At 41.5% G+C, this 23,413-nt stretch overlaps 1 protein-coding gene across 2 annotated transcripts in view; it reads right to left on the reverse strand.

The window, feature by feature from the left end:
- Window positions 1–23,413, reverse strand: part of DOCK4 (dedicator of cytokinesis 4) — a 394,664-nt gene that overhangs the window by 219,895 nt on the left and 151,356 nt on the right. For both annotated transcript variants that reach the window (XM_039507024.1, XM_039507017.1), the window contains exons 6-8: window positions 20,272–20,420; window positions 13,478–13,562; window positions 9,572–9,723 (exon numbers count right to left, since the gene is read on the reverse strand). In XM_039507024.1, the coding sequence (XP_039362958.1) occupies window positions 9,572–9,723; window positions 13,478–13,562; window positions 20,272–20,420 (386 nt within the window). The remainder of the gene's footprint in view (window positions 1–9,571; window positions 9,724–13,477; window positions 13,563–20,271; window positions 20,421–23,413) is intronic.

A 23,413-nucleotide genomic window follows, 5' to 3' on the forward strand; every position in this document is an offset into this window, starting at 1 on the left:
AACGTGCTTTTCAAAAGAGAGGGGTGGGGTGGAGTGTGACAGGGAGCATGTGGGGGGGAGAGAGAGAGTGGATTTTTGGGGCTGACACTGTCAGCTCCCTGCCTTGCAAATTCTGACCATTTCCCCGACCCCTCATTCACTCTTAAATGCAAATAGCCTGCAGACCAGATAAGCAGCTGCTCCCACGGACTCCCTCCCCACCCCCCGCCGTGCTGTTTCTCTCCTCAAGCAAACACTAGCTGTAGACATTCATCACCCTGCCTGCCTCATTCACAGCAAACAGTAGCTGTGTTTGTTTTTTAGATAAGCAGCTCCGGGAGCCCCGAGTTCACAACAAAACAAAGAGAGGCATCATAACAAAACAAAGAGAGTTCTTTAGTTAAAAGCATTATGGGAAAATTCTGGAGGTCAGTTACTGCGTAGTAAGATTAATCACTGTTTACACTGGCACTCCAGTGCTGCAGCACCAGCGCTGCAGTCGTTATTCCCTAGGTAGAGCAGGAGTACAGCCAGCGCTGTAGCCAGGGAGATACAGCGCTGTATGTGCCTTGCAAGTGTGGACGGTGAGAGAGTTGCAGCGCTGTAAAGCCACCACCATCGCTGCAACTCTCCAGTGTAGCCAAGCCCTATATATACACACGGTAGAAGTACATCATCTTCATGAGGTGATTTCCTATTTATTCATGTGGGGCTTGATTCTGTTCCCAAATGAAGTCAATGACTAAAGCTCTTACACCATTATTCTCTCTGTCCATTGTTTGGTTTGGCTTGCTTGCTAGGGAACACTTGTGTCAGTGAGAATCTCTCAGCCTTGCCATGGGAACAACCCCTCAGTCCCTTTCATAGTGCAAAGGCTAGATTGTAAATCTGGTCTGCTTCTGAAAATACTGTGAGGAAAATTAAACTTCACTATGACCAGAGGACAAACTCTTTCTTGCACCTTAATATGAAACTCAGTTTATTAAACCATCCTTTTTCCAATATTACTAAGTTTGTTTGTTTTTTATTTTCAAAGCACAGGAATGTTACACAGATATCATGAATCACTTCAATATCCCCAAAGGAAAGAAAGAAGCTAACATCAAACCCTTCCAGCACTATTCTGAAACTTAAAGGTCCTACCTATTGTGGATTAGAAAATCAGCAGTTGTGAATTTTGCAGAAATAACATGATCACAATAAGATCGAAACATCAAAATGTATCAAAGTCTACTATCCGTTTATGTCAAAGTCCCTATCCGTTTATGTCAAAATGCTTTAAAATGTGCAAATAACTAACACTGTAGCTTGTAAAACACAACTCACTTTGTGGAAAAAATAAAGCAATATCAACCTGACTTACTTTCTCGTGGGACAATGTATTTTCCCCCTTAGTAAAATGCAACAAAAAATTCAGTTTAAGTATGCATCAATAAAATTTTAGGAACAATGGGGAGGATTTGTTGTCCTGCTCCCTTTGTGACACTCAGATGACACAAAGGGAGTGGAAACAAACTGTATTGCTCCAACTGGGGATTTCCAGTGTGCATAGAGCTGACAGTCAGTTCTTCTGCCACTGCCTTCTAAAGCCCCAATATAGTGGGCATGTCAAGGGAGGAAAGGGAGCTGCAGTGTGCTACGCTCCATCTATTTTCAGCTGGAAGATAGCCCCTTGCGAACTGATGCCAGTTGGCCTAGTTAAGAGCAACCTGGAAGCTTGCAGACTAGAAGCTACTCCAGGTTGCAGCGGGGCAGAGAAGAGAGGAGCTGTAATCAACTCCCTAAATTCCCACTCATCCTTGCTGTGCTGAGCAAATCTCTGCCACCGTACAGAATCTAGCCCAATGAATGTCCTTTAATCAAATTTACTCAAAGTATGGGTAAATGAAACTTCTGATATAACATTCTCTACATTTTGTGTAGGGAGAAAATATTTTATAAAAAAATCAAGTGTTCCATAGAAAAAGAGCAAATCCCTTCTGTTAAACTTTAGAGGCAATAATTTTCTCTGACTACTTTTTTAAACTTTTTTAAACTTATTTCAATTACATACAGTCTGTCAAATCTTCAGGTTATGAGAAAAAACACGAACTTTAAAAAATACAGACATATTGCAAACCATATGAAAGGGAGTTGGGTGCTGAATGAATGACAAAACAGTTGGGGAATGAAACTGAACATAAGAACAGCCATACTGGGTCAGACCAAAGGTCTATCTTGCTTAGTATCCTGTCTTCCTACAATAGCCAATGCCAGGTGCTTCAGAGGGAATGAACAGAACAGGTGATAAGCAAGTGATCCATCCCCTGTCACCCATTTCCAGCTTCTGGAAAACAGAGGCTAGGGACACCATCCCTGTCAATCCTGGCTAATAGCCATTGATGGACCTATGCTCCATTAACTTATCTAGTTCTTTTTGAACCCTGTTATAGTCTATATACTGCCATTAGTACACCCATTTCTCTTCTATTTTCCCTCCACATGCACTTCATACTTAGGAGATTAGTGCAGATCATGTCTCTTATGACAGATCAACGTATTTTGTTAATGTACTTTTTATGACTACTAAGTTCACTGAACTCACAACTTCTGACCCAATCTGCAAAAGACTTACACTTCAGCAAGTAATCCCCCTGAAATCAGTGGGACTATTTATATGAGTAAAGCTAAGGACATGCCTAAGGCTTTGGCTACACTTGCATTTCAAAGCGCTAAGTGTAGTCAAAGCGCCAGCGCTGGGAGAAAACTCTCCCAGCGCTGTCCGTACTCCACATCCCTGTGGGGAATAACGGACAGCGCTGGGAGCGCGGCTCCCAGCGCCAGGGCTTTGACTACACTGGCGCTTTGTAGCGCCGCAATTTGCAGCGCTGCAGAGGGTGTGTTTTCACACCCTGCTGCAGTGCTGCAAATTTGTAAGTGTAGCCAAGCCCTAAGTGTTCATAGGAACAGGACTTAAGATTGCAAAATGATACTTAAAATCTACTGAAGTTTGTAAAAAAGAAAAAATTAAAATGCTTTCTCAACTTCACTATCATTAAATATTCACATTTGTATGACTAAACAACTACCAACCAATGTCTCCCTATAATTATTTACTTACAATTTGTATAAAATAGTACTTTTTTCAAAATGCTATTATATATTTACTCATTACTCTGAAATTGATTAACGAGTATCAGTTAGTTAACACAAGGTGCACAGGCTGCTACTAACAAGAAAGTTATGCTAGCATATAGCCTTGTTTTTGACAGAGAAGGCATCAGTGCTGTGCAGCTGTAGTTTTCATTCCATTGTACAGATCATGTGGTTCTAATGCTTTCTGGAGGGTAGTAGTGGCTAAGACACTCTCCTTACCCACCTAATATAATAATGATGGGGATTCTTCCTTCATACAGTCCCACTGAATTATTTATTTACAGCAGAAAGCATCTTCCCTTCCTACCAAATTCACACACACATCTATTTTGAAAAAAAGGAGAGCCCATTTATCAGGAGGTAGTGGTTATAATACAGTTTAATTCCACTAATGCCTTTAATGTCTTTTAACTCAATAAGCAGCAACGCTCTGCAAGTACTGCCATTTCCACAGCTATGAAAATAATTTCTCAAACATCCCAAATAGTTTGGTGTTTTGTCTTAAGGAATATTTACAAAAGTGTTTTCAGCTGTGACAAAAAGCACATCTCTACAGCTGCTACTCACTCCAGTTTCACAAGGCTTTTGCTATTTCTATACAGCTGTCACTTAATTATTTTAATTTGTGCTACTCATCAAAATAGCAAATCCTGAGAGGTTTCAATTCCCTTGATTTTGAATTTTAATACAATTTAAAAAACAAAAACAAAAATAACTCCACAGCCCTAGCAAAACAGCAACAAATATATCATGGATGTGTTGCAAACAGATCTGCATGACAGACATTTGTACACACACGGGGTGCCATAGTCTTCAGTTGTCTGGGGATCTCTCAGTTTTTAGGTACAAATTCCTTTATCTGACTATTATAGGTAAGGTTTTTGGAAAGTTTATATTGTACTGCTTTTACTGTCAAGTCCTGAGAGTCTTTATTGGCTCGCTGAAGTCCTCAAATAGGTCCTGATCATTTTAAGTTTGTCAAGTTTCATTCTACAGAAGCGATATTAACAGGCAGAAATGTGAAAATATGCAGTACACCACAGGTGTGAAAATAAGCCTGCTGCAGTCTATTCTTCACAAGAAAACTGGTGATCAAGGTGAGGCCTGTATCATTTCAGCAAGACTTTGCAACTTCTTTGTAAGAATGATAATTTGTTTTGTCTACTGATATTTTATTTTGAGACCTCTGCACTTCACTCTCAGTACATTTTCTGAAAGATTACTGCATAATGTGATGTAATGGAAAAATCCACATTTTTGTTGGAATTCAGAAAGTAGCTATAAACACAAGTGAGGCTAATCCTGTAGAAATCCACTTTGAATTAAAGTCCTGGAACGTGCATGTTCTCATCCTGCCATACCTAATCAAAGATCTTTTCTTTCTTGTTTCAAAGAATTAAAATTATAAATCTAGTTCCTTATATACCGTAGCGGTATCAACAGGAGGTTGATCAGCATTGATTCCACTGTTTTTTCCTCTAACACACCACAACTTGCACAAAGAAGCCTGAATTAGACAGACGCCTTAGTTGAAGCATTACAGAAGTGTTCTTGTCTTTAATACTCCCAATGGGGTCTAAACCCAAATACATCTGTTTTATCCTGTATAAAGCTTATGCAGGGTAAACTCAAACTGTTCGGCCTGTATAACACCGATAGAGACATATGCACAGCTGTTTGCCCACCCAGGTATTAACACATAATCTGGGTTAATTAATAAGTAAAAAGTGATTTTATTAAATACGGAAAGTAGGATTTAAGTGGTTCCAAGTAGTGACAGACAGAACAAAGTAAGTCACCAAGCAAAGCAAAATAAAATAAAACATGCAAATCTATGTCTAATCAAACTGAATACAGATAATCTCACCCTCAGAGATGCTTCAGTAAGTTTTTCCTCAGACTAGACACCTTCCAGGCCTGGGCACAATACTTTCCCCCGGTACAGCTCTTGTTCCAGCTCAGGTGGTAACTAGGGGATTCCTCATGATGGCCCCCTCTTTGTTCTCTTCCACCCATTTATATATCTTTTGCATAAGGCGGGAATCCTTTGTTCCTCTGGGTTCCCCCCCACCCCGAGGTAAAAGATGGATTCCAGTTCAGGTGACATGATCACATGTCACTGTAAGACCCCAAGCCTTCATTCCTCCCAGCCTGATTCACAGGAAGGCTTGCCTGCAAACAGAGCCATCCACAGTCAATTGTCCTGCTTGATGGGAGCCATCAAGATTCCAAACAACCATTAGTGGCCCACACTTTACGTAATTACAATAGGCCCTCAGAGTTATATTTCATATTTCTAGTTTCAGATACAAGAGTGATACATTTATACAAACATGATGACCACACTCAGTAGATTATAAGCTATGTAATGGTACCTTACAAGAGATCTTTTGCATGAAGCATAGTCCAGTTATCTTATATTTGCTCATTAGCATATTTTAATAAAATCCTATAGAGTGCAACGTCATAGAATCATAGAACTTAAGATCAGAAGGGACCATTATGATCATCTAGTCTGACCTCCCGCAAGATGCAGGCCACAAAAGCTGACCCACCCACTCCTGAAATAATTCTCTCCCTTGACTCAGCTGTTGAAGTCCCCAAATCCTGATTTAAAGACTTCAAGTAGCAGATAATCCTCCAGCAAGCGACCCCTACCCCATGCTGCGGAGGAAGGCGAAAAACCTCCAGGGCCACTGCCAATCTACCCTGACCCCAAATATGGCGATCAGCTGAACCCCGAGCATGCGGGCAAGACTCTCCAGCCAGACACTCAGGAAAAAGACTTTCAATATCCCAACATTGACCCTCGGCACTAATTACAAGTGGTCGCACGTTATTGACCTATTGACTAAATCACGTTATCCTATCAAACCATTCCCTCCATAAACATATCAAGCTTAATCTTAAAGCCAGAGAGGTCCTTCGCCCCCACTGTTTCCCTCGGTAGGCTGTTCCAGAATTTCACTCCCCTGATGGTTAGAAACCTTCGTCTAATTTCAAGCCTAAACTTCCCGACTGCCAATTTATATCCATTTGTTCTCGTGTCCACATTAGTACTGAGCTGAAATAATTCCTCTCCCTCTCTGATATATTTAAAGAGAGCAATCATATCTCCTCTCAACCTTCTTTTGGTTAAGGAAAACAAACCGAGCTCCTCAAGTCTCCTTTCATACGACAGGCTTTCCATTCCTCGGATCATTCTAGTGGCCCTTCTTTGTACCCGTTCCAGTTTGAATTCATCCTTCTTAAACATGGGAGACCAAAACTGCACACAGTACTCCAAATGAGGTCTCACCAATGCCTTGTATAATGGGACTAGCGCCTCCTTATCTCTACTAGACATACCTCGCCTAATGCATCCCAAGACCGCATTAGCTTTTTTAACGGCCACATCACATTGCCGACTCATAGTCATCCTGCGATCAACCAGGATCAACCGAGGTCCTTCTCCTCTTCTGTTACTTCCAACTGGTGCGTCCCCAGCTTATAACTAAAATTCCTGTTAGTCATCCCTAAATGCATAACCTTACACTTCTCACTATTGAATTTCATCCTATTACTAATACTCCAGTTTACAAGGTCATCCAAATCTCCCTGGAGGATATCCCGATCCTTCTCCGAATTGGCAATACCTCCCAACTTGGTGTCATCCGCAAACTTTATCAGCCCACTCCTACTTTTGGTTCCGAGGTCAGTGATAAATAGATTGAATAAAATCGGACCCAAAACCGAACCTTGAGGAACTCCACTGGTAACCTCCCTCCAACCCGACAGATCACCTTTCAATACGACCCGCTGCAGTCTCCCCTTTAACCAGTTCCTTATCCACCTCTGGATTTTCATTTCGATCCCCATCTTTTCCAATTTAACCAGTAATTCTTCACGCGGTACCGTATCAAATGCCTTACTGAAATCAAGATATATTAGATCCACCGCATTTCCCTTGTCTAAAAAATCTGTTACTTTCTCAAAGAAGGAGATCAGGTTGGTTTGGCACGATCTACCTTTCGTAAAACCATGTTGTAATTTGTCCCAATTGCCATTGACCTCAAGGTCCGTAACTACTCTCTCCTTTAATATTTTTTCCATGACTTTACATACTACAGATGTTAAACTAACCGGCCTGTAGTTACCCGGGTCACTTTTTTTCCCCTTCTTGAAAATAGGAACTGTATTAGCTAATCTCCAGTCAAACGGTACAACCCCCGAGTTTAGAGATTCGTTAAAAATTATCGCTAATGGGCTTGCAATTTCACTCGCCAATTCCTTTAATATTCTAGGATGAAGATTATCTGGGCCACCGTATTTACTACCGTTAAGCTGTTCAAGTTTGGCTTCTACCTCGGATACTGTAATTTCCAACCCCGCACCTTCATTCCCATCAGTCACTCTGCCACTATTCCTAAACCCTTCATTAGCCTCATTAAAGACTGAGGCAAAATATTCATTTAGATATTGTGCCATGCCTAGCTTATCCTTAATCTCCACTCCGTTTACAGTTTTAAGCGGTTCCACTTCTTCTTTCTTGGTTTTCTTCCTATTTATATGGCTAAAAAACCTTTTACTATTGGTTTTAATTCCCTTCGCAAGGTCCATCTCTACCCGGCTTTTGGCCTTTCTCACTGCATCCCTACACCCTCTGACCTCAATAAGGTAGGTTTCTTTGCTGATCCCTCCCATCTTCCACTCCTTGTACGCTTTCTGTTTTTTCTTAATCACCCCTCTGAGACGCTTGCTCATCCAGCTCGGTCTAAAACTGCTACCGAAGGACCGTCTTCCCTTTCTCGGGATACAGGCCTCTGACAGCTCCTGCAACTTCAACCTGAAATAATCCCAGGCGTCTTCCGCCTTTAGATCCCTAAATATGTTAGTCCAATCCACTTCCCTAACTAGTCGCCTTAATTTAGTAAAGTTAGCCCTTTTGAAATCGTAAACCTTAGTCTCAGATGCAATTTTGTTTATCCTTCCATTTATTTTGAACCGAATTAGCTCATGATCACTCGAGCCAAGGTTGTCCCCTACAACCATTTCCTCAACAAGGTCCTCACTACTCACCAAAACCAAATCTAAAATGGCATCCCCCCTCGTCGGTTCAGCTACTACTTGATGAAGGAATTCATCAGCTATCACGTCTAGGAAAAGCTGAGCCCTATTATTATTACTAGCATTTGTTCCCCAATCTATATCCGGGAAGTTAAAGTCTCCCATGATCATACAGTTCCTATTAGTATTTACCTCCTTAAAAACATTAGAGTTCTCTATCCATATCCAGGCTAGATCCCGGCGGTCTATAGCACACCCCAATCACTATCCCAGGGGAGGCTCTAGTAGTTTTCTTCCCTAATGTGACCATTGCCCAAACAGACTCCGCATTATCCATTCCATTACTAGTTATTTCATTACAGTTTACCTCATTATTGACATACAATGCTACTCCCCCACCTTTACCTTTGTTTCGGTAAACAGCACATACCCTTCCATACCTGTACTCCAGTCATGACTACCGTTCCACCATGTTTCAGTTATTCCTACGATATCCGGTTTCAATTCTCGGACCAGGAGCTCCAATTCCTCCATTTTGTTACCTAGGCTTCTTGCATTGGTGAACGAACATCCTAATTTTTGCTGTTTGGCTTCTCCCACCTTTGGGAGTCCACCAAGCAGGGCGAGCATTAGACTCACTGGGACCCTGGGCAGAAAGCCGAAGCCCCACCACATGGGGCTGAAGCCTAGGGCCCTTAGCCCTGCCACCTGGGACTGAAGCTAAAGCCTTAGCAATGTAGCTTTGCGGGGGCCCCTGTGGCATGGGGCCTCAGGCAACTGCCATGCTTGTTACCCCCTAATGCTAGCCCTGGCTTTTATATGCAAAAATCCAATTACTGTGACACAGGTGGGCCGAGTTTTTATAGCATGGCGAGGGGCCTCAGAAAGAAAAAGGAACCCCTGAACTAGTGCACATCAGCAAGGTGTATATGGACAAATTAATGTGTAACGCATAGATGCCAACTTTCTCTAGCACTGGTGGGAGCTCGCCCCCCCTTCCTCCCCGACATCACCCTTTCCTCACCCCTGGCCCCACCCCCATTCTAACCCCTTCCCCAAATCCCCACCCCAGCCCCGCCTCTTCCCCCAGCGCACTGCATTCCCCCTTCTCCCCCCTCCCTCCCTGCCCCGCGAAACAGCTGTTTCGTGGCGCAAGTGCTGGGAGGGAGGGGGGAGAAGCAGGATGTGGCAGCACGTTCACGGAGGAGGCAGAGGCAGAGATGGTGAGCTGGAACGGGGGGCGGGGCCACAGGGAGCAGGGAGTCACACCCCCATAGTCAGCACTGCCACACTGTGTGGACGAGTCCTAAACGTATCACTACCTCCATCATGTAAGATTCATGGAACACACTAATCTAAGTCTTTCTGAACTCTGGTTTTGAAATATTTACATGAAAACTGATGTTATTACCTGATTGGTCGATTCTCTTTACTATCAAACAGTGAGAAGATGACTTCCAGTTCCTCTCCCAGATTGGAGCACATCAGACTCTTCATCTGCACGAAAAGATGGTGGCTGCTTGCTGGGATAGGAGTGTCTTTCTTTCGATGACGATGCTCCATCTACATATTAGCATCAACAACAACCACATGTATCAGCAGGTTCAAATATTTATAAAAAAGCCTAATACATTAAACATAGTACTAGTTAAAAATTCTAAATGTGGGGTAATTTCTTAATCCCAAACCCCTCATTTTAGATGTAGCACCTGTTCTGCAATGAGCCAACTGATTTTCATCTATTTCCCAGATAAGAGGCATAAGGTGCTGGTGTGACTTAATCAGGGTTACCCACTGGCTCAATTGGGACTGTTAGATCTATTAACCCCAACCTTCCAGCTCCTTCTTCTAACCACCAGAACCCAAAACCACCTTAAGCAGGTATGTACCCACACTTTATTTAAAATCTGGTTTAAAGAATTGCTCCTGAAAAAGCTTTAAAATAAACTATATAGTTGCTCTGTAGTTATTATTCTAAAACCAAAAGGTTCACTTCCACATAGCATAATCCGTGCCAGACTGCTCTTTAGGTCAGTTGCCTTTTTCCTTAATAACCTCATTTATCAGTTTATAGTTTGACCATTTTAATGGAACCCAGGATCAAAAAAAAAAAAAATCAAGTAGCACTATTTCCGTCTCTTACATTTTGATTAAAAGAAACGTAATTTTAAATGCTAACACTTCCAAAGTACTTAATTCTCAATGTAAGCTAACATCTTTTGCTTTTCTCTCTTTTTTATTTTTAAAATTTACATTTCTTAGCTGATCACTAATTTTAGTAAGGTTGCCCACATTAGCAATATCTAATTTTATTTCTTTTATTCTTCTTATCTAATTTAGCTAATCTTATGAAGTAGTCAGCGTTTTTCCACTTAATTTTATTTTTCATTTTTCTTCACTTGATTAGTTTCCTTTTTACATAATTAGAAAAATATTTCATATTAAGTGTCCAAATATGATTCTGTAATACTACATACAGTTTTGAACTTTGAGAAAGACTAACCCAGTGTTTTCAACACGTAACCCAAATACTTAACTGACACCACAATGAAACAGGTGATCTGTAATGTCAAGTCAAATGACAATCAGACTGTATAGTAAAAAAAGAATATTAGCAAATGTAAATATGCCAGCTCACATTTATATGGGCCCAATCTTCTCATTTGTGCTTTATTCTATGGCCCAGGTTAATTATTCAAATACATTTGTGTTAACAAGAGTAAAATTTAGTTTAAAAAAAGTTTTTAAACTTAAGCAGATAAGACTCTGTTCTATATTACTATTGCAATTTAACATTACCATAGGTCATATCCAAATCCTACTCAAATCAATTGGAGTCTTTCCATTCTCTTCAATGGAGGTTCTATGGATCAGGCCCCTTGAAAAATATTTATGATAATTTCCCATAAAATAAAATGGATCATTCTGTGTCCAGAGAAGCCGAAAGGAGCATTGTCTCATACAGCTTTATTGACATCCATGTTGTTATATTAGCTGAAGAGACCCCACAACCCAATAAGATTAAGAGTGACAATACTCATACAATAGATATATTATTACAATTCCATTAATCTTGGCATAGCCTAATGAAACTAAGGGCCCAGTTACAGTATTAAAGAAAGCATCTCATATGCTTTTACTCATGATTAAGCTTTTATGGAACCATTCCAGAGCTGTAATGGTTTCACTGATATATCAAATCCATATAACATGTGGAGTGAGCGCGCGCACACACAGAGTCAGTGGAAAGTTTAATGCAAATGAAAGCATCTTTCAGAACTACAGACTCATCAAAATAGCCCCAAAGAAATTTCCGATATCCAGACAAATTCCATTATGTTCTCAATAGAAATATACTGACCTAGATATTAGATTTTTTTTAAATTTTATTTTGAACTCTCATAGGACACAGGTGGTGCATAGGGTTTTATAGAGATCCTCTGGGAGCGATATCTACATAACAGTTCACCAAAGGGTGGAATGTGAAATCTCTACCAAGAGCCAATAGCCCACTGGTCATCATGATCATTATGAAATGTATATATGGATAATATTTAAGGAGTTATGTATCTATACTAAAAATTATGTTCTTAGGGTCCTGGAATTAAGGCAGTCACCAGGAAGCGACACACCCTGGAAATGTTCCTTTCAGACAGGAGGTAATGGACAATTATCTCCCTGTCTGGACTTCTGTGTATTATACGCCTCAATGCATACTGCATATGGAGCCAGAGTGGGCTGAGAGATTGCGAAATCTACAAGAGACAAAATGTATAGGAATAAACCAACAGCAAGGGATGGGGTATCTGGTTTATGACTAAAAACATAATGTGTTTTTTCTTGGAGTACAAGGGGACACACAGAGTCCTTGGAGGAGACAAAGTGACAGAGTGTTTTCTCATGAAAACAGGGTCACAGCCAGCCAGGCTATAAAGCACTGCAAAGTATTTTGGGTGAGCATTACTCTACAAGACACAAGAGCAAGGGTCAGCACCACCATGTTGTGTGACGGACACTTGACGAAATTACTTGACTTAGTGATGGACACTGGAGGGGTGGCGGGGGGGGCTCTGGGCTGGGGTAGGGGGGTTGGGGTGCGGGAGGGAGTACAGGCTCTGGGCTGGAGCAGGGGGTTGGGATGTGCATGGGGGTGTATGAGGGCTTCAGCTGGGGGTGCAGGCTCTTGTGTGGGTCCGTGGATGAGGGATTTGGGGTGCAGGAGGGGACTCTGGGCTGAGACTGAAGGTTTGGAGTGCCGGAGGGGGCTCCAGGCTGGGGCAGGGTGTTGGGGTGGGGAGGGGGGTGAGGGCTCCATCTGGGGGTGCAGGCTCTGGGGTGGGGCTGATGGATTTGGGGTGTAGGAGGGTGCTCCAGGTTGGGACCAAGGGGTTTGGAGGGTGGGAGGGGGATCAGGGCTGGGGCAGAGAGGTGGGGGTTATGCAGGCTCCATGCAGCACTTACCTCAAGCAGCTCCCAGAAGTAGCACCATGTCCCTTCTCCGTCTCCTACATGGAGGCATGGCCAGGCAGCTCTGCATACTGCCCTATCCGCAAGTGCTGCCACCACAGCTCCCATTAGCTGCAGTTCCCAGCCAATGGGCGGGAGCCGCGGAGTCAGCACTAGGGGAGGGGGAACGTAGGCAGCGTGCAGAGCTGCCTGGCCATCCCTCTGTCAGCAACAGCAGGGACAGGTGCTTGCGGGGACCCGCCCATGGAGCGCCCTCCATAGACCTCCAATTTTTTTTTTTTTTTTTTTTACAGTGGACACTTGTGTCTGTGTACGGACACATTGCTGACCCCTGCACAAGAGTATCTTGTTAATTAAGTCTTAAGTCTAGAATGCAGGTTATGATTTTATTTATTATGTAACCATTTGTTCCCAATATTTCTATTTGCGACTACTTGAATCTCTAGCTTTGTTAAATAAACTTAGATATATTTATAGTGAAATAAAATAAGTACTTTGATATGTTTATAACAGGGCAGTGATCTGAAGTGGAACTGGTAATCTGGCGCATACTGTTTCTTGGGAAGCAGTGAATCCGTAAATACTGCAAGTGTCCAATAGACCAGGGGCAGGATGCTCCAGGTACACGCTTGGAGGGCTCAAGCGCTTGAGTGTGCCAATTGCTAACCTGTGGAGCGACAGCAGGGCCTGCATAGGCCTAGAGGGGAGTCCCTGTGTTGCCCATGTCCAGTGGATTTGGGAAGCTGACCCCATCAGGCACAGACAAGGCTTCTTCATGCTAAGGGTAAGCGGTAGCAAGGGCTCTCGTAACCCTTGGTGCCCCAGGAAAGCACAGTTGCCATCTACTTACCAGCCTATAGAGTTCTGTAATACTGATCTCGTCAGGATCCACCATAGCATATTCTTTTCTTGGAACCAAGTCTAGCCCCAATTGCCTGTAAAGGAGAATATGGAAATAATGGAGAGAGATTCCAGGGCACATGAAAAAATTATATTTAAGGACTCTGTTACTTTCCATATTTGCTTGTGCATATTTTGAACTCATTGTTTCCCCCATATTAGAATTTTGATGGAAACAGCGTGTCTAATATTGTGCATGTTAATTGGTGTCATGCCTGGATTCCAACCGGCCACTAATATTTTTTACAAACCATTTTGTCTAGTTACCTAATTAGTTATAAGTCAATTGATAACTTCTCCCTCCCTTTTGCTGTGTAACATTTACACTGGGATCTGTTCCACCACAGCGTTTAGTATTACATAATATTGTTAATTTATATTTCATGCCTCCAGCCCGACTCTTGTGCAGATAGCACACTTTGAGGTGACTTGTAATGTCAAGTCAGATGGAAACCTAAATAAACAGAAAAAAATCCTGTCCCAATCTTACTGCTGCCTCAGAATCACCCCTGCTCTTGCTTTCCCTGACTCCTGGTAATCCAGTTCTGACCCTTGGCTCTGATTCCTGGCTCTGACTCTGTCTCGACCCTTGGCTCTGGCATTTGGACTCTGACTTTGGTTCTGATGTTTGGCCCTGGTTCCTTGTTTTGATCCTGTTTTGCCCCTTGACTCTGGCAGTCAAATTCCGACTACTAGGTCTGACCACCTACAAATCTGTCCCGACATTTTATTTCACAGCTAGGGTACTTTCAAAGTACCCAGCGCTGGCTCTTTTGGGAATAGCAACAATTTTCGTGCGCACTGCGGAAAACTGAAAATAAAAGAATTTATATAACTAACACTTTTACTCATTTCTATCTTTTTTCAAGTTAATGAAAGAAAACACACACATTCACTCTCCAAAGCAGGTGGTTTCCTTAAGAATAATATCCACTGGAAGATGTTTTAGAGTACACATTATGTCAGACAACAGAGCAGAAAGTACTAAAATCTGTTACCCTTACAGAGAAAAAAATAGCAATGAAAGGTTGTGGCACACCCAGGGTATCACCAATGTTTTTTTGACTAATTAATGGGAGTTCATATTTTGCTATATTTTAAAAATTTGTTTATATGTGGCAAGAAAAAAAAATCACTGTTTTACCAGAACATTAGTATCTACTAGCAAAAGATATACTGACAAAAGAATTCTCAATCTATCTGAAGCAAGATATAATCATATACAGTGGCTGTACTTAAAAGATTATTCCAGTTTGTCAGTATTCCCTGTACTTAAAATGAGAAATGTTAATATCTCTCAAACCACAGAAATGTTTTAATTGTGACCACTGTGTGAAGTTTTTCATTTTGTTCATGTGCTAACTATTAAGTAGATCCAGCATTGCTATACAAAATGTTGCCTGGTTATGTTTTCTGCGGACTTACTAGTTTGTATTAAATGTTTTTTAAAAACAAAACAAAAAAATGCTGTATTTTACACATCTTTTTTATTATTCTCAATATTTTTATACTTCTATTTAAGGTCTTAAACTACATGTTAATCTGGCATTTAGAGAAAACTAAAAAGCATTATTCATTCTACCCATACACTCAATGGGAATTTAACTTGTCACAAATTGCAATATTAAGTAATCAATAAACTCTAAGGCATAAGAGAGATCTTATCGAGACTGAAATGGCTGCAAAGTTCAATAATGAAAGTTGAAGGTGCCCTTATGGAAGGAAGACAAGATTCACTTAGATTTAAAAGGTTTGGAAGATTATCAACAACAAATGAAGTATTGTCAAGTGAAATGGAATTCAGAGTTCTTTCTCCATCACCCATTACAATATAGATGTGAAGCACTACCCTTGTTGGTAAGAAAAGGGGTGTGGGGGACAAACACAGTGACTTATGTCCACCCGCATAAAGGGTTTCTGTCATTAATGGGAATTATGTACACACATCACTGAAATACAAAACCATGGGTTCAGTTAGGCTTATTATGGAGGCCACAGGGGGCACATCTACACCGGGCTAAAAAGCCCACGGCTGGCCTGGGTCAGCTGGCTCAGGCCCTGGGGCTGAAAAATTGCTGTGTAGACATTTGGGTTCGAGCTGGAGCCTGAGCTCTGGGACCCTGTCAGGTTGGAGCCTGAATGTCTACACAGCAATTTTTAGCCCCACAGCCCCAACCCCACGAGCCTGAGTCTGCTGACCTGGTGAGCTGTGGCCATACCGCAGGTCTTTTATCCTTGTGTAGGTGTAGCCAGTGTATTGGTCAGCAGGATTTGGAACCCCCATTGCACAGGTATAGCAGCAGGCCTACTGATATGAAGTGAAGGGGAAGTGAAGCAATGCTACAGCCCTACCCTCATCTTGCCTCCTCTGAGGCTGGTCCTTCCGATGGTTGTTATAGCTGGTCCCTGACTTGCTCTCCCCAAACCTGCATCGAAATTATAAAGCCGCCTTTGAATGTGTGTGCTGGGTCCTTGCCCTCACAACGAACCCTCTGTTGGCCAAGCCTTAATTTTCCCTAAGTATCCAAGCTAATAAATTATACTTTTTAGCTTTCAAATAGAGATAATGATTCTAAAGAAGCTAAATATGAAAAGAAAGAAGATAGGTATAACCAGAAGGCTTAAGTTCTGATAATGAAATATGGAGCTTTAGACTTTTAAGTCACTGGTTCAAATCTAGTCCAGGTTTGGTAGTTTGTCTAGTTTTCAGTGAACAGATGTTCCCATTATAAAACTCACTATCACAATTGACACCCATGTTGGCATTCTCAGCAGTGGTATCAAGAACTGCATATACATAGATGCTGATATTGCCCTCTTTTTTCCTTTCTATCTCCGCATGTGCCTTGTTGGGGCAGAAAATGGGTGGGAGAAAGAACATAACTCTGTAGGGTATGCTAGATTGGTAAATAAAGGAATCAACTGCTATAGAGTGTATTGTAGCTATAAGCTTCAAAGGAGTTGATTATTTTTATGCCTAGTAAAAGCATTTGCACTATGCATGTTAGAGTGACCTAACTATTCAAATCACATACTGTACGTCAAAGTGCAAGGCGATCTCTTTAAAAGGTCAAGAAGAACTTCCCAACTACAGATGTACAGCACTATATAACTATCTAGGTACGTAATTGAGAAGGCTTCCTATCGAACATGGTACAGACCGCTGCCAGACATAGGACACTGTGACCAGCAAAGGGCACACCCAACCACATTGTTGTCAGAATAACTAGCCAATCAGTGTTTTGTAAGGTATCATATGAAAACTGGTGACATGCTGGTGACCTCCTGAGGTCTCTTCCAACCCTAATCTTCTATGGTCATGAATATCGTCGTGTGATTGTATGTATGGGTTGTGTATAAAGAGGGGTGTGTGTGTGTGTGCACGCGCTAGAAATAAGTTCTGAAAATATCTTTTGGAGGCAGTTGATAAAACAAGCCTGCCCTAGACAAAGGAATGTGGATTTACCTGTCTGCATGTATCAAGCTAACAGGCGGATGAGAAAACAGCATGGCTTGATTACAAGCAAAGGGCAATGAAAGTACATTTGCATCTAAGATAAACAAAGTGATCAAGAGAATCAAGAAATCAAGCTGACCAGATGATGAAGAAGAGGGGTGGAGCTTGCACCCCAAAGAATTCGCAGCAGGGGAGAGGGACTTTGTCTGGGTTTACTTTTTAAATAATACATTTCAAAGGTTTTCCAGTCTGTAAAAAGAAAGAAAGAGAACTCCTTTTTTATCCATCACTTAGGGGACAAAGGGATCTGCGCCCTCTGAGTCTGTCAATGGTGGATCCACCTACCTGTGGGGCTGGAAACGGCAGAAGCTTGATGTGATACTCTTGTGGGAATTCTGTGCCACTGCACAATGCAGAATTTTTAAGAAATTAACACTGTGCACGCAGAATTTCCTTTCCCCAACACAAATGGGCTGCAGTACTGCTGGCCACCATTAGGGGCCAGTGGACTTGGCAGAGCCCAGCTTGCACATAGGAGAGACTGCTGCAGGGAGGGGGAGGGAGCGAGAAGTTTCCTGGCAGCTGCAGTTCCCAGCATGCCCTGAGGGAAGGAGACGATGGTGCACAGGAAACTCCGTGCAAACCTAGCACAGAGCATTAGGCTGTTTCTCCCTCTGGATCCCTGGGCTGTGGGGGGAAGGGAGGCTGGGTGTCTGGGTGGGGAAGGGGTGTGGGTATCTGGGCCAGAGGGACCCAGGGCTGAGCTCTTGGGGGGGAATGAGGGGTGGGTATCTGGGCTGGGGGGCCCACACAGTTGGACTCTGGGGAGAAGGGTTTGGGTTTATTGGTTGGGGAGGCCCCACAGGTGGGCTCTGGGGGGGGGGAGGTCTGGCCCCCAGCTGGGCTCTGGGGGTAGGGCAGAAAAGGAGTAGAGAAACAGCAACTGGGTTATCACAGGGATTTCTTTAACTCTGTATTCCTGGGGAAATTTTTGTGTCTGTCTGTATTGTTACAGACATACTTGCTGACAGGTATTTTGACATAAATTACCAAAATAACAGAAACTGGCCTGATTATGTAGTGTTATTTTGACAAATAAAATTGGCAGAATTTTAAAATATTGAGCGCAGAATTTTTATTTTTTTGGCGCAGTTTTTAGTTTTTAATTGTTTTGTCGCAGAATGCCCCCAAGTGTGGGTGCTTGGCTAGACTAACAGGCTGGTGTGTGCACTCTCTCTTTGGAGGAAGCAAACTTGGTAATTTCTATGAGTGACAGGGGCTGGATGTTACGGACATGTTTCCAGGAAACTCAGGAACGTTAACTGCAAGGCAAGCTGAAGACTGGCAGAGTCTTGAGGAGTTTGCTGGTGAGGCAAGGAGCTGACACATCATTAGCTTGAGAAATAGAAGGGGAAGTGGATAAGATGGAATATAGACAGGTAAAGAAGAGTAACAGGAAATTATGTCAATGAGGGAAAAAATCAATAATTTATTTGGGAAATGATCTGGCAAGGAAGAAGATTCCACCTGCAAAACAGAATTCATTTTTCCTTCCTTACTCCTTCTCCCCAATTCTGTTAATTATTTTCTCTGTTTTGCCCCCTTTTACTGTATTTTTAATTCATCTTTCAAATCCCTTATCCTGAGAAGCATCACTTGTGCACTTTATCTTCTTTCGAATTCTCCAAAGTATGGATCTGATCTTAATCCACTATAGTCATTGGAAAAACTCCCATTGACTTCAAAGAGTTTTGGATCAGGCTTTATGTTCTCACATAATAATTACAAGTCAGACCATATTCATTCCTCATGGTTCACAAAAAGAACAAACATAATGGCAGAAAAGCTGTCCAATGACCAGTTAAGTTTACAGAGGAAATTGACACACCGCTTCAGAAACCAGTGGCCTGATTTTCAGAGGTGCTGAGCAGTCACAGCTCCTGTTGACTTTAACAGGAGTACATGTGGCTCACCACTTCCAAAATATCAGGCTAGAAAGTCCTTGTAATTAAGACAGCAGCAAAAGACGAGTAACGTATGACAGGTCAGCTGCAGGTTAATCTCAGTGCAGTCTGTCTTCTCCCCTCTCCTCCACAATCTCAGCTTTTCAAAATCATGCTGCAAAGCTAGAGGCAAAAGCTAGATACATATACAGATGTCATCACTCTAGGAATACACTTCATTTTCTGGCATCTGTGCTGTTCAGCTGCCAAACATGGCCCAAGCCAGGAGACAACAGTTGGCACCTCTCTAGAAAAGAGTCACAAGAGCCTTATGCCCCATTGCCAGCTACAAGAACAGGGTATCAAGTAAGTCTTGATTTTGAATGCAAGCGCCAATGTGCTTTTAATCTGTGCTGCTGTTTTCAAAAATAATATTGAGTCGAGAGTAGCCTATTGTGTTTACTTTTCCTACGTGCAGTGTGTCTGGAATAGAGATGAGCTTGCTGGCCTTTCAAACTGTGCAAGATAGTGTCAAGATCAGCATGAACTGTATCTGGAAAAGTTAAAGCCATATTCAACATCAAAACTTTAAGCTATTCATTTTTTATTTCTAGAATTCATGATGTTGTTATGCAGTTAGTAACAGTGAAGTGAAAGCCTTTGATATGGTATGAGTTTAGCTAAATAAAAAGGCAGAAAAATACTTGTTTGCTATCAAAACAGTGACAGCATATATGATTTACTTAGTGCTCCTAAATAAATATTCAGGTAAAAGCAAAATGCAGGCATCTGATGGGTTTTCTTTAATAATTTTTGTTTGTTTCTTAATATATCTTGAAGCTGCCCAGGTAAAAACTGACCCACGACAGAATCAAAGTAAAAATCTTGTACCAAAACCTCATCTGGCATCAATCAGCATATGCTGATTTGTGCCATCTGAAGCTATGGCCCTGCATGTATTGATAAGGTGTTAAAAAGGAAGTCACCTCTCACCTCAAGATCCCTGCTAGCCCTATATTTCTAGGATTGCTAGGTAAATGCCAACATGAAGCAAATATTCGTTTTTTTTTGTTTTTTTTTGGTTGTTGTTTTTTAAATAAAGTAAAGCTATGAATCATTTATTTTCAAAGTGTAGAATTTGCTGGTTCAAATCCGCTCCTCTTGCAGAAGAGAACTGATGGGAGGGGAGGAGTCCTCAGAAAATGCTGACATCAGACTCAGCATTTCTGCCACAAACCAGTTCTTTATTTTAACACGTTACCATGAGCATACAATTGTGGCACAGTGATTCATTTATTATGACTGGGTTACCATAACTGCTTCTATTATTAAACTCTTACTCACTCATTGCCCCAATCTAGGCGAGCAGTGATATGCCGTTTTACATCCTTCATCCGGTCATGGGTGAGATGGCCAACAAGCACCTGCCTTCTCAGGTCCAGGATTTCATTCATTATGTGCCATAGTCGATGAAAAAGATCCCCTTCATTTCTCTGTCAGATACATGAACAACAGTTAGGTATATACCAACAGAGGAGGTCAACAATGCGAACAGGTACATTGTGAGGTGGGGACAAAAGCTCTTCTAGGACTCTCCCTAACTTCTCCCTCTGTGCGTCATTCTCTCTTGGCCCCATCATTCTGTGATCCTCCCTCAAAGAACAGGTGAGGAGGGTAGAAACAAATCCATTCAGAGACTCAACATCACTTCAAGCACAACCTAGTTGTGTTCACTAAAGGCTACTCTTGAACCACTGCCTCCATAGCCTTTGCTACTTCTTGCCGGCCTGAGGAGCAAAGGATCCGTTTCAGTCCGTATTTAGACATGCCTGATTACTGGTAGTGTATATCATGGGTCAACTGCAAACAGCTATAAGCACATGTTTTGAAATCTTTCCTGACAGGCACCTTCTGCTTAACTTGACTCTCAAACAGGGAGAATTACCTGAATTGCCTTATGACTTCTTCACCCCACACTTTCCCACCTTAGTTATACAATGGTTAAGGGTATATTTCATTTCCCATAAAAACCAAGGACAGCAACAGTCCCCTTCCCTCACCAGTTCCAACTCTCATTAATTAACGTTGTCATATTTCTTGTATTGTCTGGAGAACCTTATTTTAAGGACGTGCTTTGAATCTTTAAGATCTGATGATGTAACACAAAGTTTTGAAAAACATTGTGTTCAGAGCTAGTTCTTCTTATCCTGGCACAGTATCTCCTCTTCCTCTTTTCCTTGTTACTATGAACAGCTGCATAAAAACAGGAACATCAGCTGCCCCTGCTGCACAATTCCCATGAGAAGTCAAAATCCTCTGTCGCATCAGTACCTTGTATCTGTAACTTTTGTACCCAACAACCCCTCCCAACTGCTTTGTTTTGTCTTCCTTATTTCATTTACAGCATAAATTCTTTGAAGCATGCACCTAGCCCACTTTTGGTGCCAAATAATCATAATTAGTTGCTATGAAGAAGATTAAGCAACAGGATCCTATGAACTTCTTAGCAACACAAGTCTTGATACTCATGCACAGGTCCCTTAAAACAGAAACAAACCAGAATATCTAGAAGACACAGAACTGCTTCCAGATGGAAAACTCTGAAAAACATTCTATCAGGCACCAGTGGGTCAATATTCCTTTTAGTAAGTGTTAGCAGGCCCTAATTTTGTTGAAGAAATATACTTTTTCAAATAGCTAAACTCCAATATGAATTATAGGCTATGCCACAGACAATGGACACCGTCACAGGACACAAAATGTGACCTTCCTCACAATTATTTTAGTCTGATGTTCAATATCTTCCAAGCTCTATAAATATTTTTGATATTTTATAATTATCTGCACTGTGGTTATGCTTAGTGGCCTTGATCATGAATCAGATGCTGTACAGAGACAGAACAAAAATATGGTCCCTGACCCAAAGAACATCTTGTTTTTCCAATTGTCACTATTGCCGAGAAATTAAAATATCCAAAATATTAATCAAATCTATGCTTTACAGCTGCACTTTGGTACAAAAGGTATCCTAGTATTATTGAATACGTTGACATACTAAAATGTTTTTGCCTACAAAATTATAAACTTAAGGAGGGATTTTTTTGTTTTGGTTTTGAGGCAGAAGATGAGAGAGGATTAAGAAAGACCCTAGTGATGTATTAATTTCACTTTTATTAGAAAATTAGTGCAGAAAAATCCATGATGGAAAAATAAAAGTTAGCAGAGAAAAAGATTCTCATGAGTTAAAATAATGAAAAACAGTTCTAAGCACCTTAATAAGTAAGTACATTTAAAATAATTGTATTTACAGACGATTCGGTGATATATTATTTCAACTAATCATATATGTTATAAATTAGAGCCCACATATCTTACTACAAAAAGGAGTAGATGCCACATCCCTGTCATATTAAATATGTACAGGAGCCTTATTTAATGAGATCTCTTTGCTTGACTCGCATTAAATAATGAAGCACTGAAGCCTATCTCAAATTAAGAAGTAGTGCACACAATTTCATTACAGCTTCACTGTCAAATTTAATTGCTATTGTGTTACCTGAAAAGCAAGAGAATCCCAAAGGGAGACAGACATGCTTTTATAGGGTCCTGTACAAGATGAAAACACACCAGACAGATTAGCAATCGCACCCAATCGGAGGCTGAAAAATAAACTGTAGTGCCATCAGTTTAAAAATGTGGTAGACCAGCTGCTTCTATAGCACCCTGCCTTGCACGAGCTCTATTGACACTACCCAGGCCTGTTGTTTTATGGACCATAGAGAAACATCCTGCACTACTGACAGCAAGATGGAAAATGATTAATTTCTGAATTTATAATTCTAATTTTACTCTTCTGACAAACAAATCCTTGCAGTCACTTTTGGATCTTTAAAAAAAGTTTGATTTCTACTTAATGACAAAACAAAACAAAAAAGGCAACTTTGAACTCTCCTACTGCTCAAATATTCTTAAATCAAGAAAGAAATTAAGCTTACTTACCTATAACCAGAGCTCTTTGAGATGAGCCTTTACATATTCACACTTGTGGGATCAAGGTGCCTGTGATGCGAGCTTCCAGAACATTCTGGAAAGCACTGTTCACTGGGGCCACTTGCCCCTCCCTCTCCCTTCCATCCTGGAAGGTTCTGACAGTATAAAAGGAGGAATGGTCCTGACCACCCCTCAGTTCCTCCAACTAATTCAAGAATTCCTAACATGAGACTGAAGAAGTGGGGAAAGGGGGTAGGGAATGTAAATATGCAGAGGCTCATCTGGAAGAAAACTGGGTACAGGTAAATAATCTTCATTTCTTCTTCAAGTGGCCTCTGCATGTTCTCACTTGTGGGAATTTAGCAAGCAGTTCATCCCCCAGGAAAGTAAGCTGAGGAGTTCTAGATAAACAAGCATCAGCTCTGGATGACAGATCAAGAGTGAATAGAAACCATCGATCTTGCTCTCCCAAAACAAAGTTAACAAAAAAACACTT

This window comes from Mauremys reevesii, linkage group 1 (genome assembly GCF_016161935.1).
Source record: "Mauremys reevesii isolate NIE-2019 linkage group 1, ASM1616193v1, whole genome shotgun sequence".
Taxonomy (NCBI): domain Eukaryota; kingdom Metazoa; phylum Chordata; order Testudines; family Geoemydidae; genus Mauremys; species Mauremys reevesii.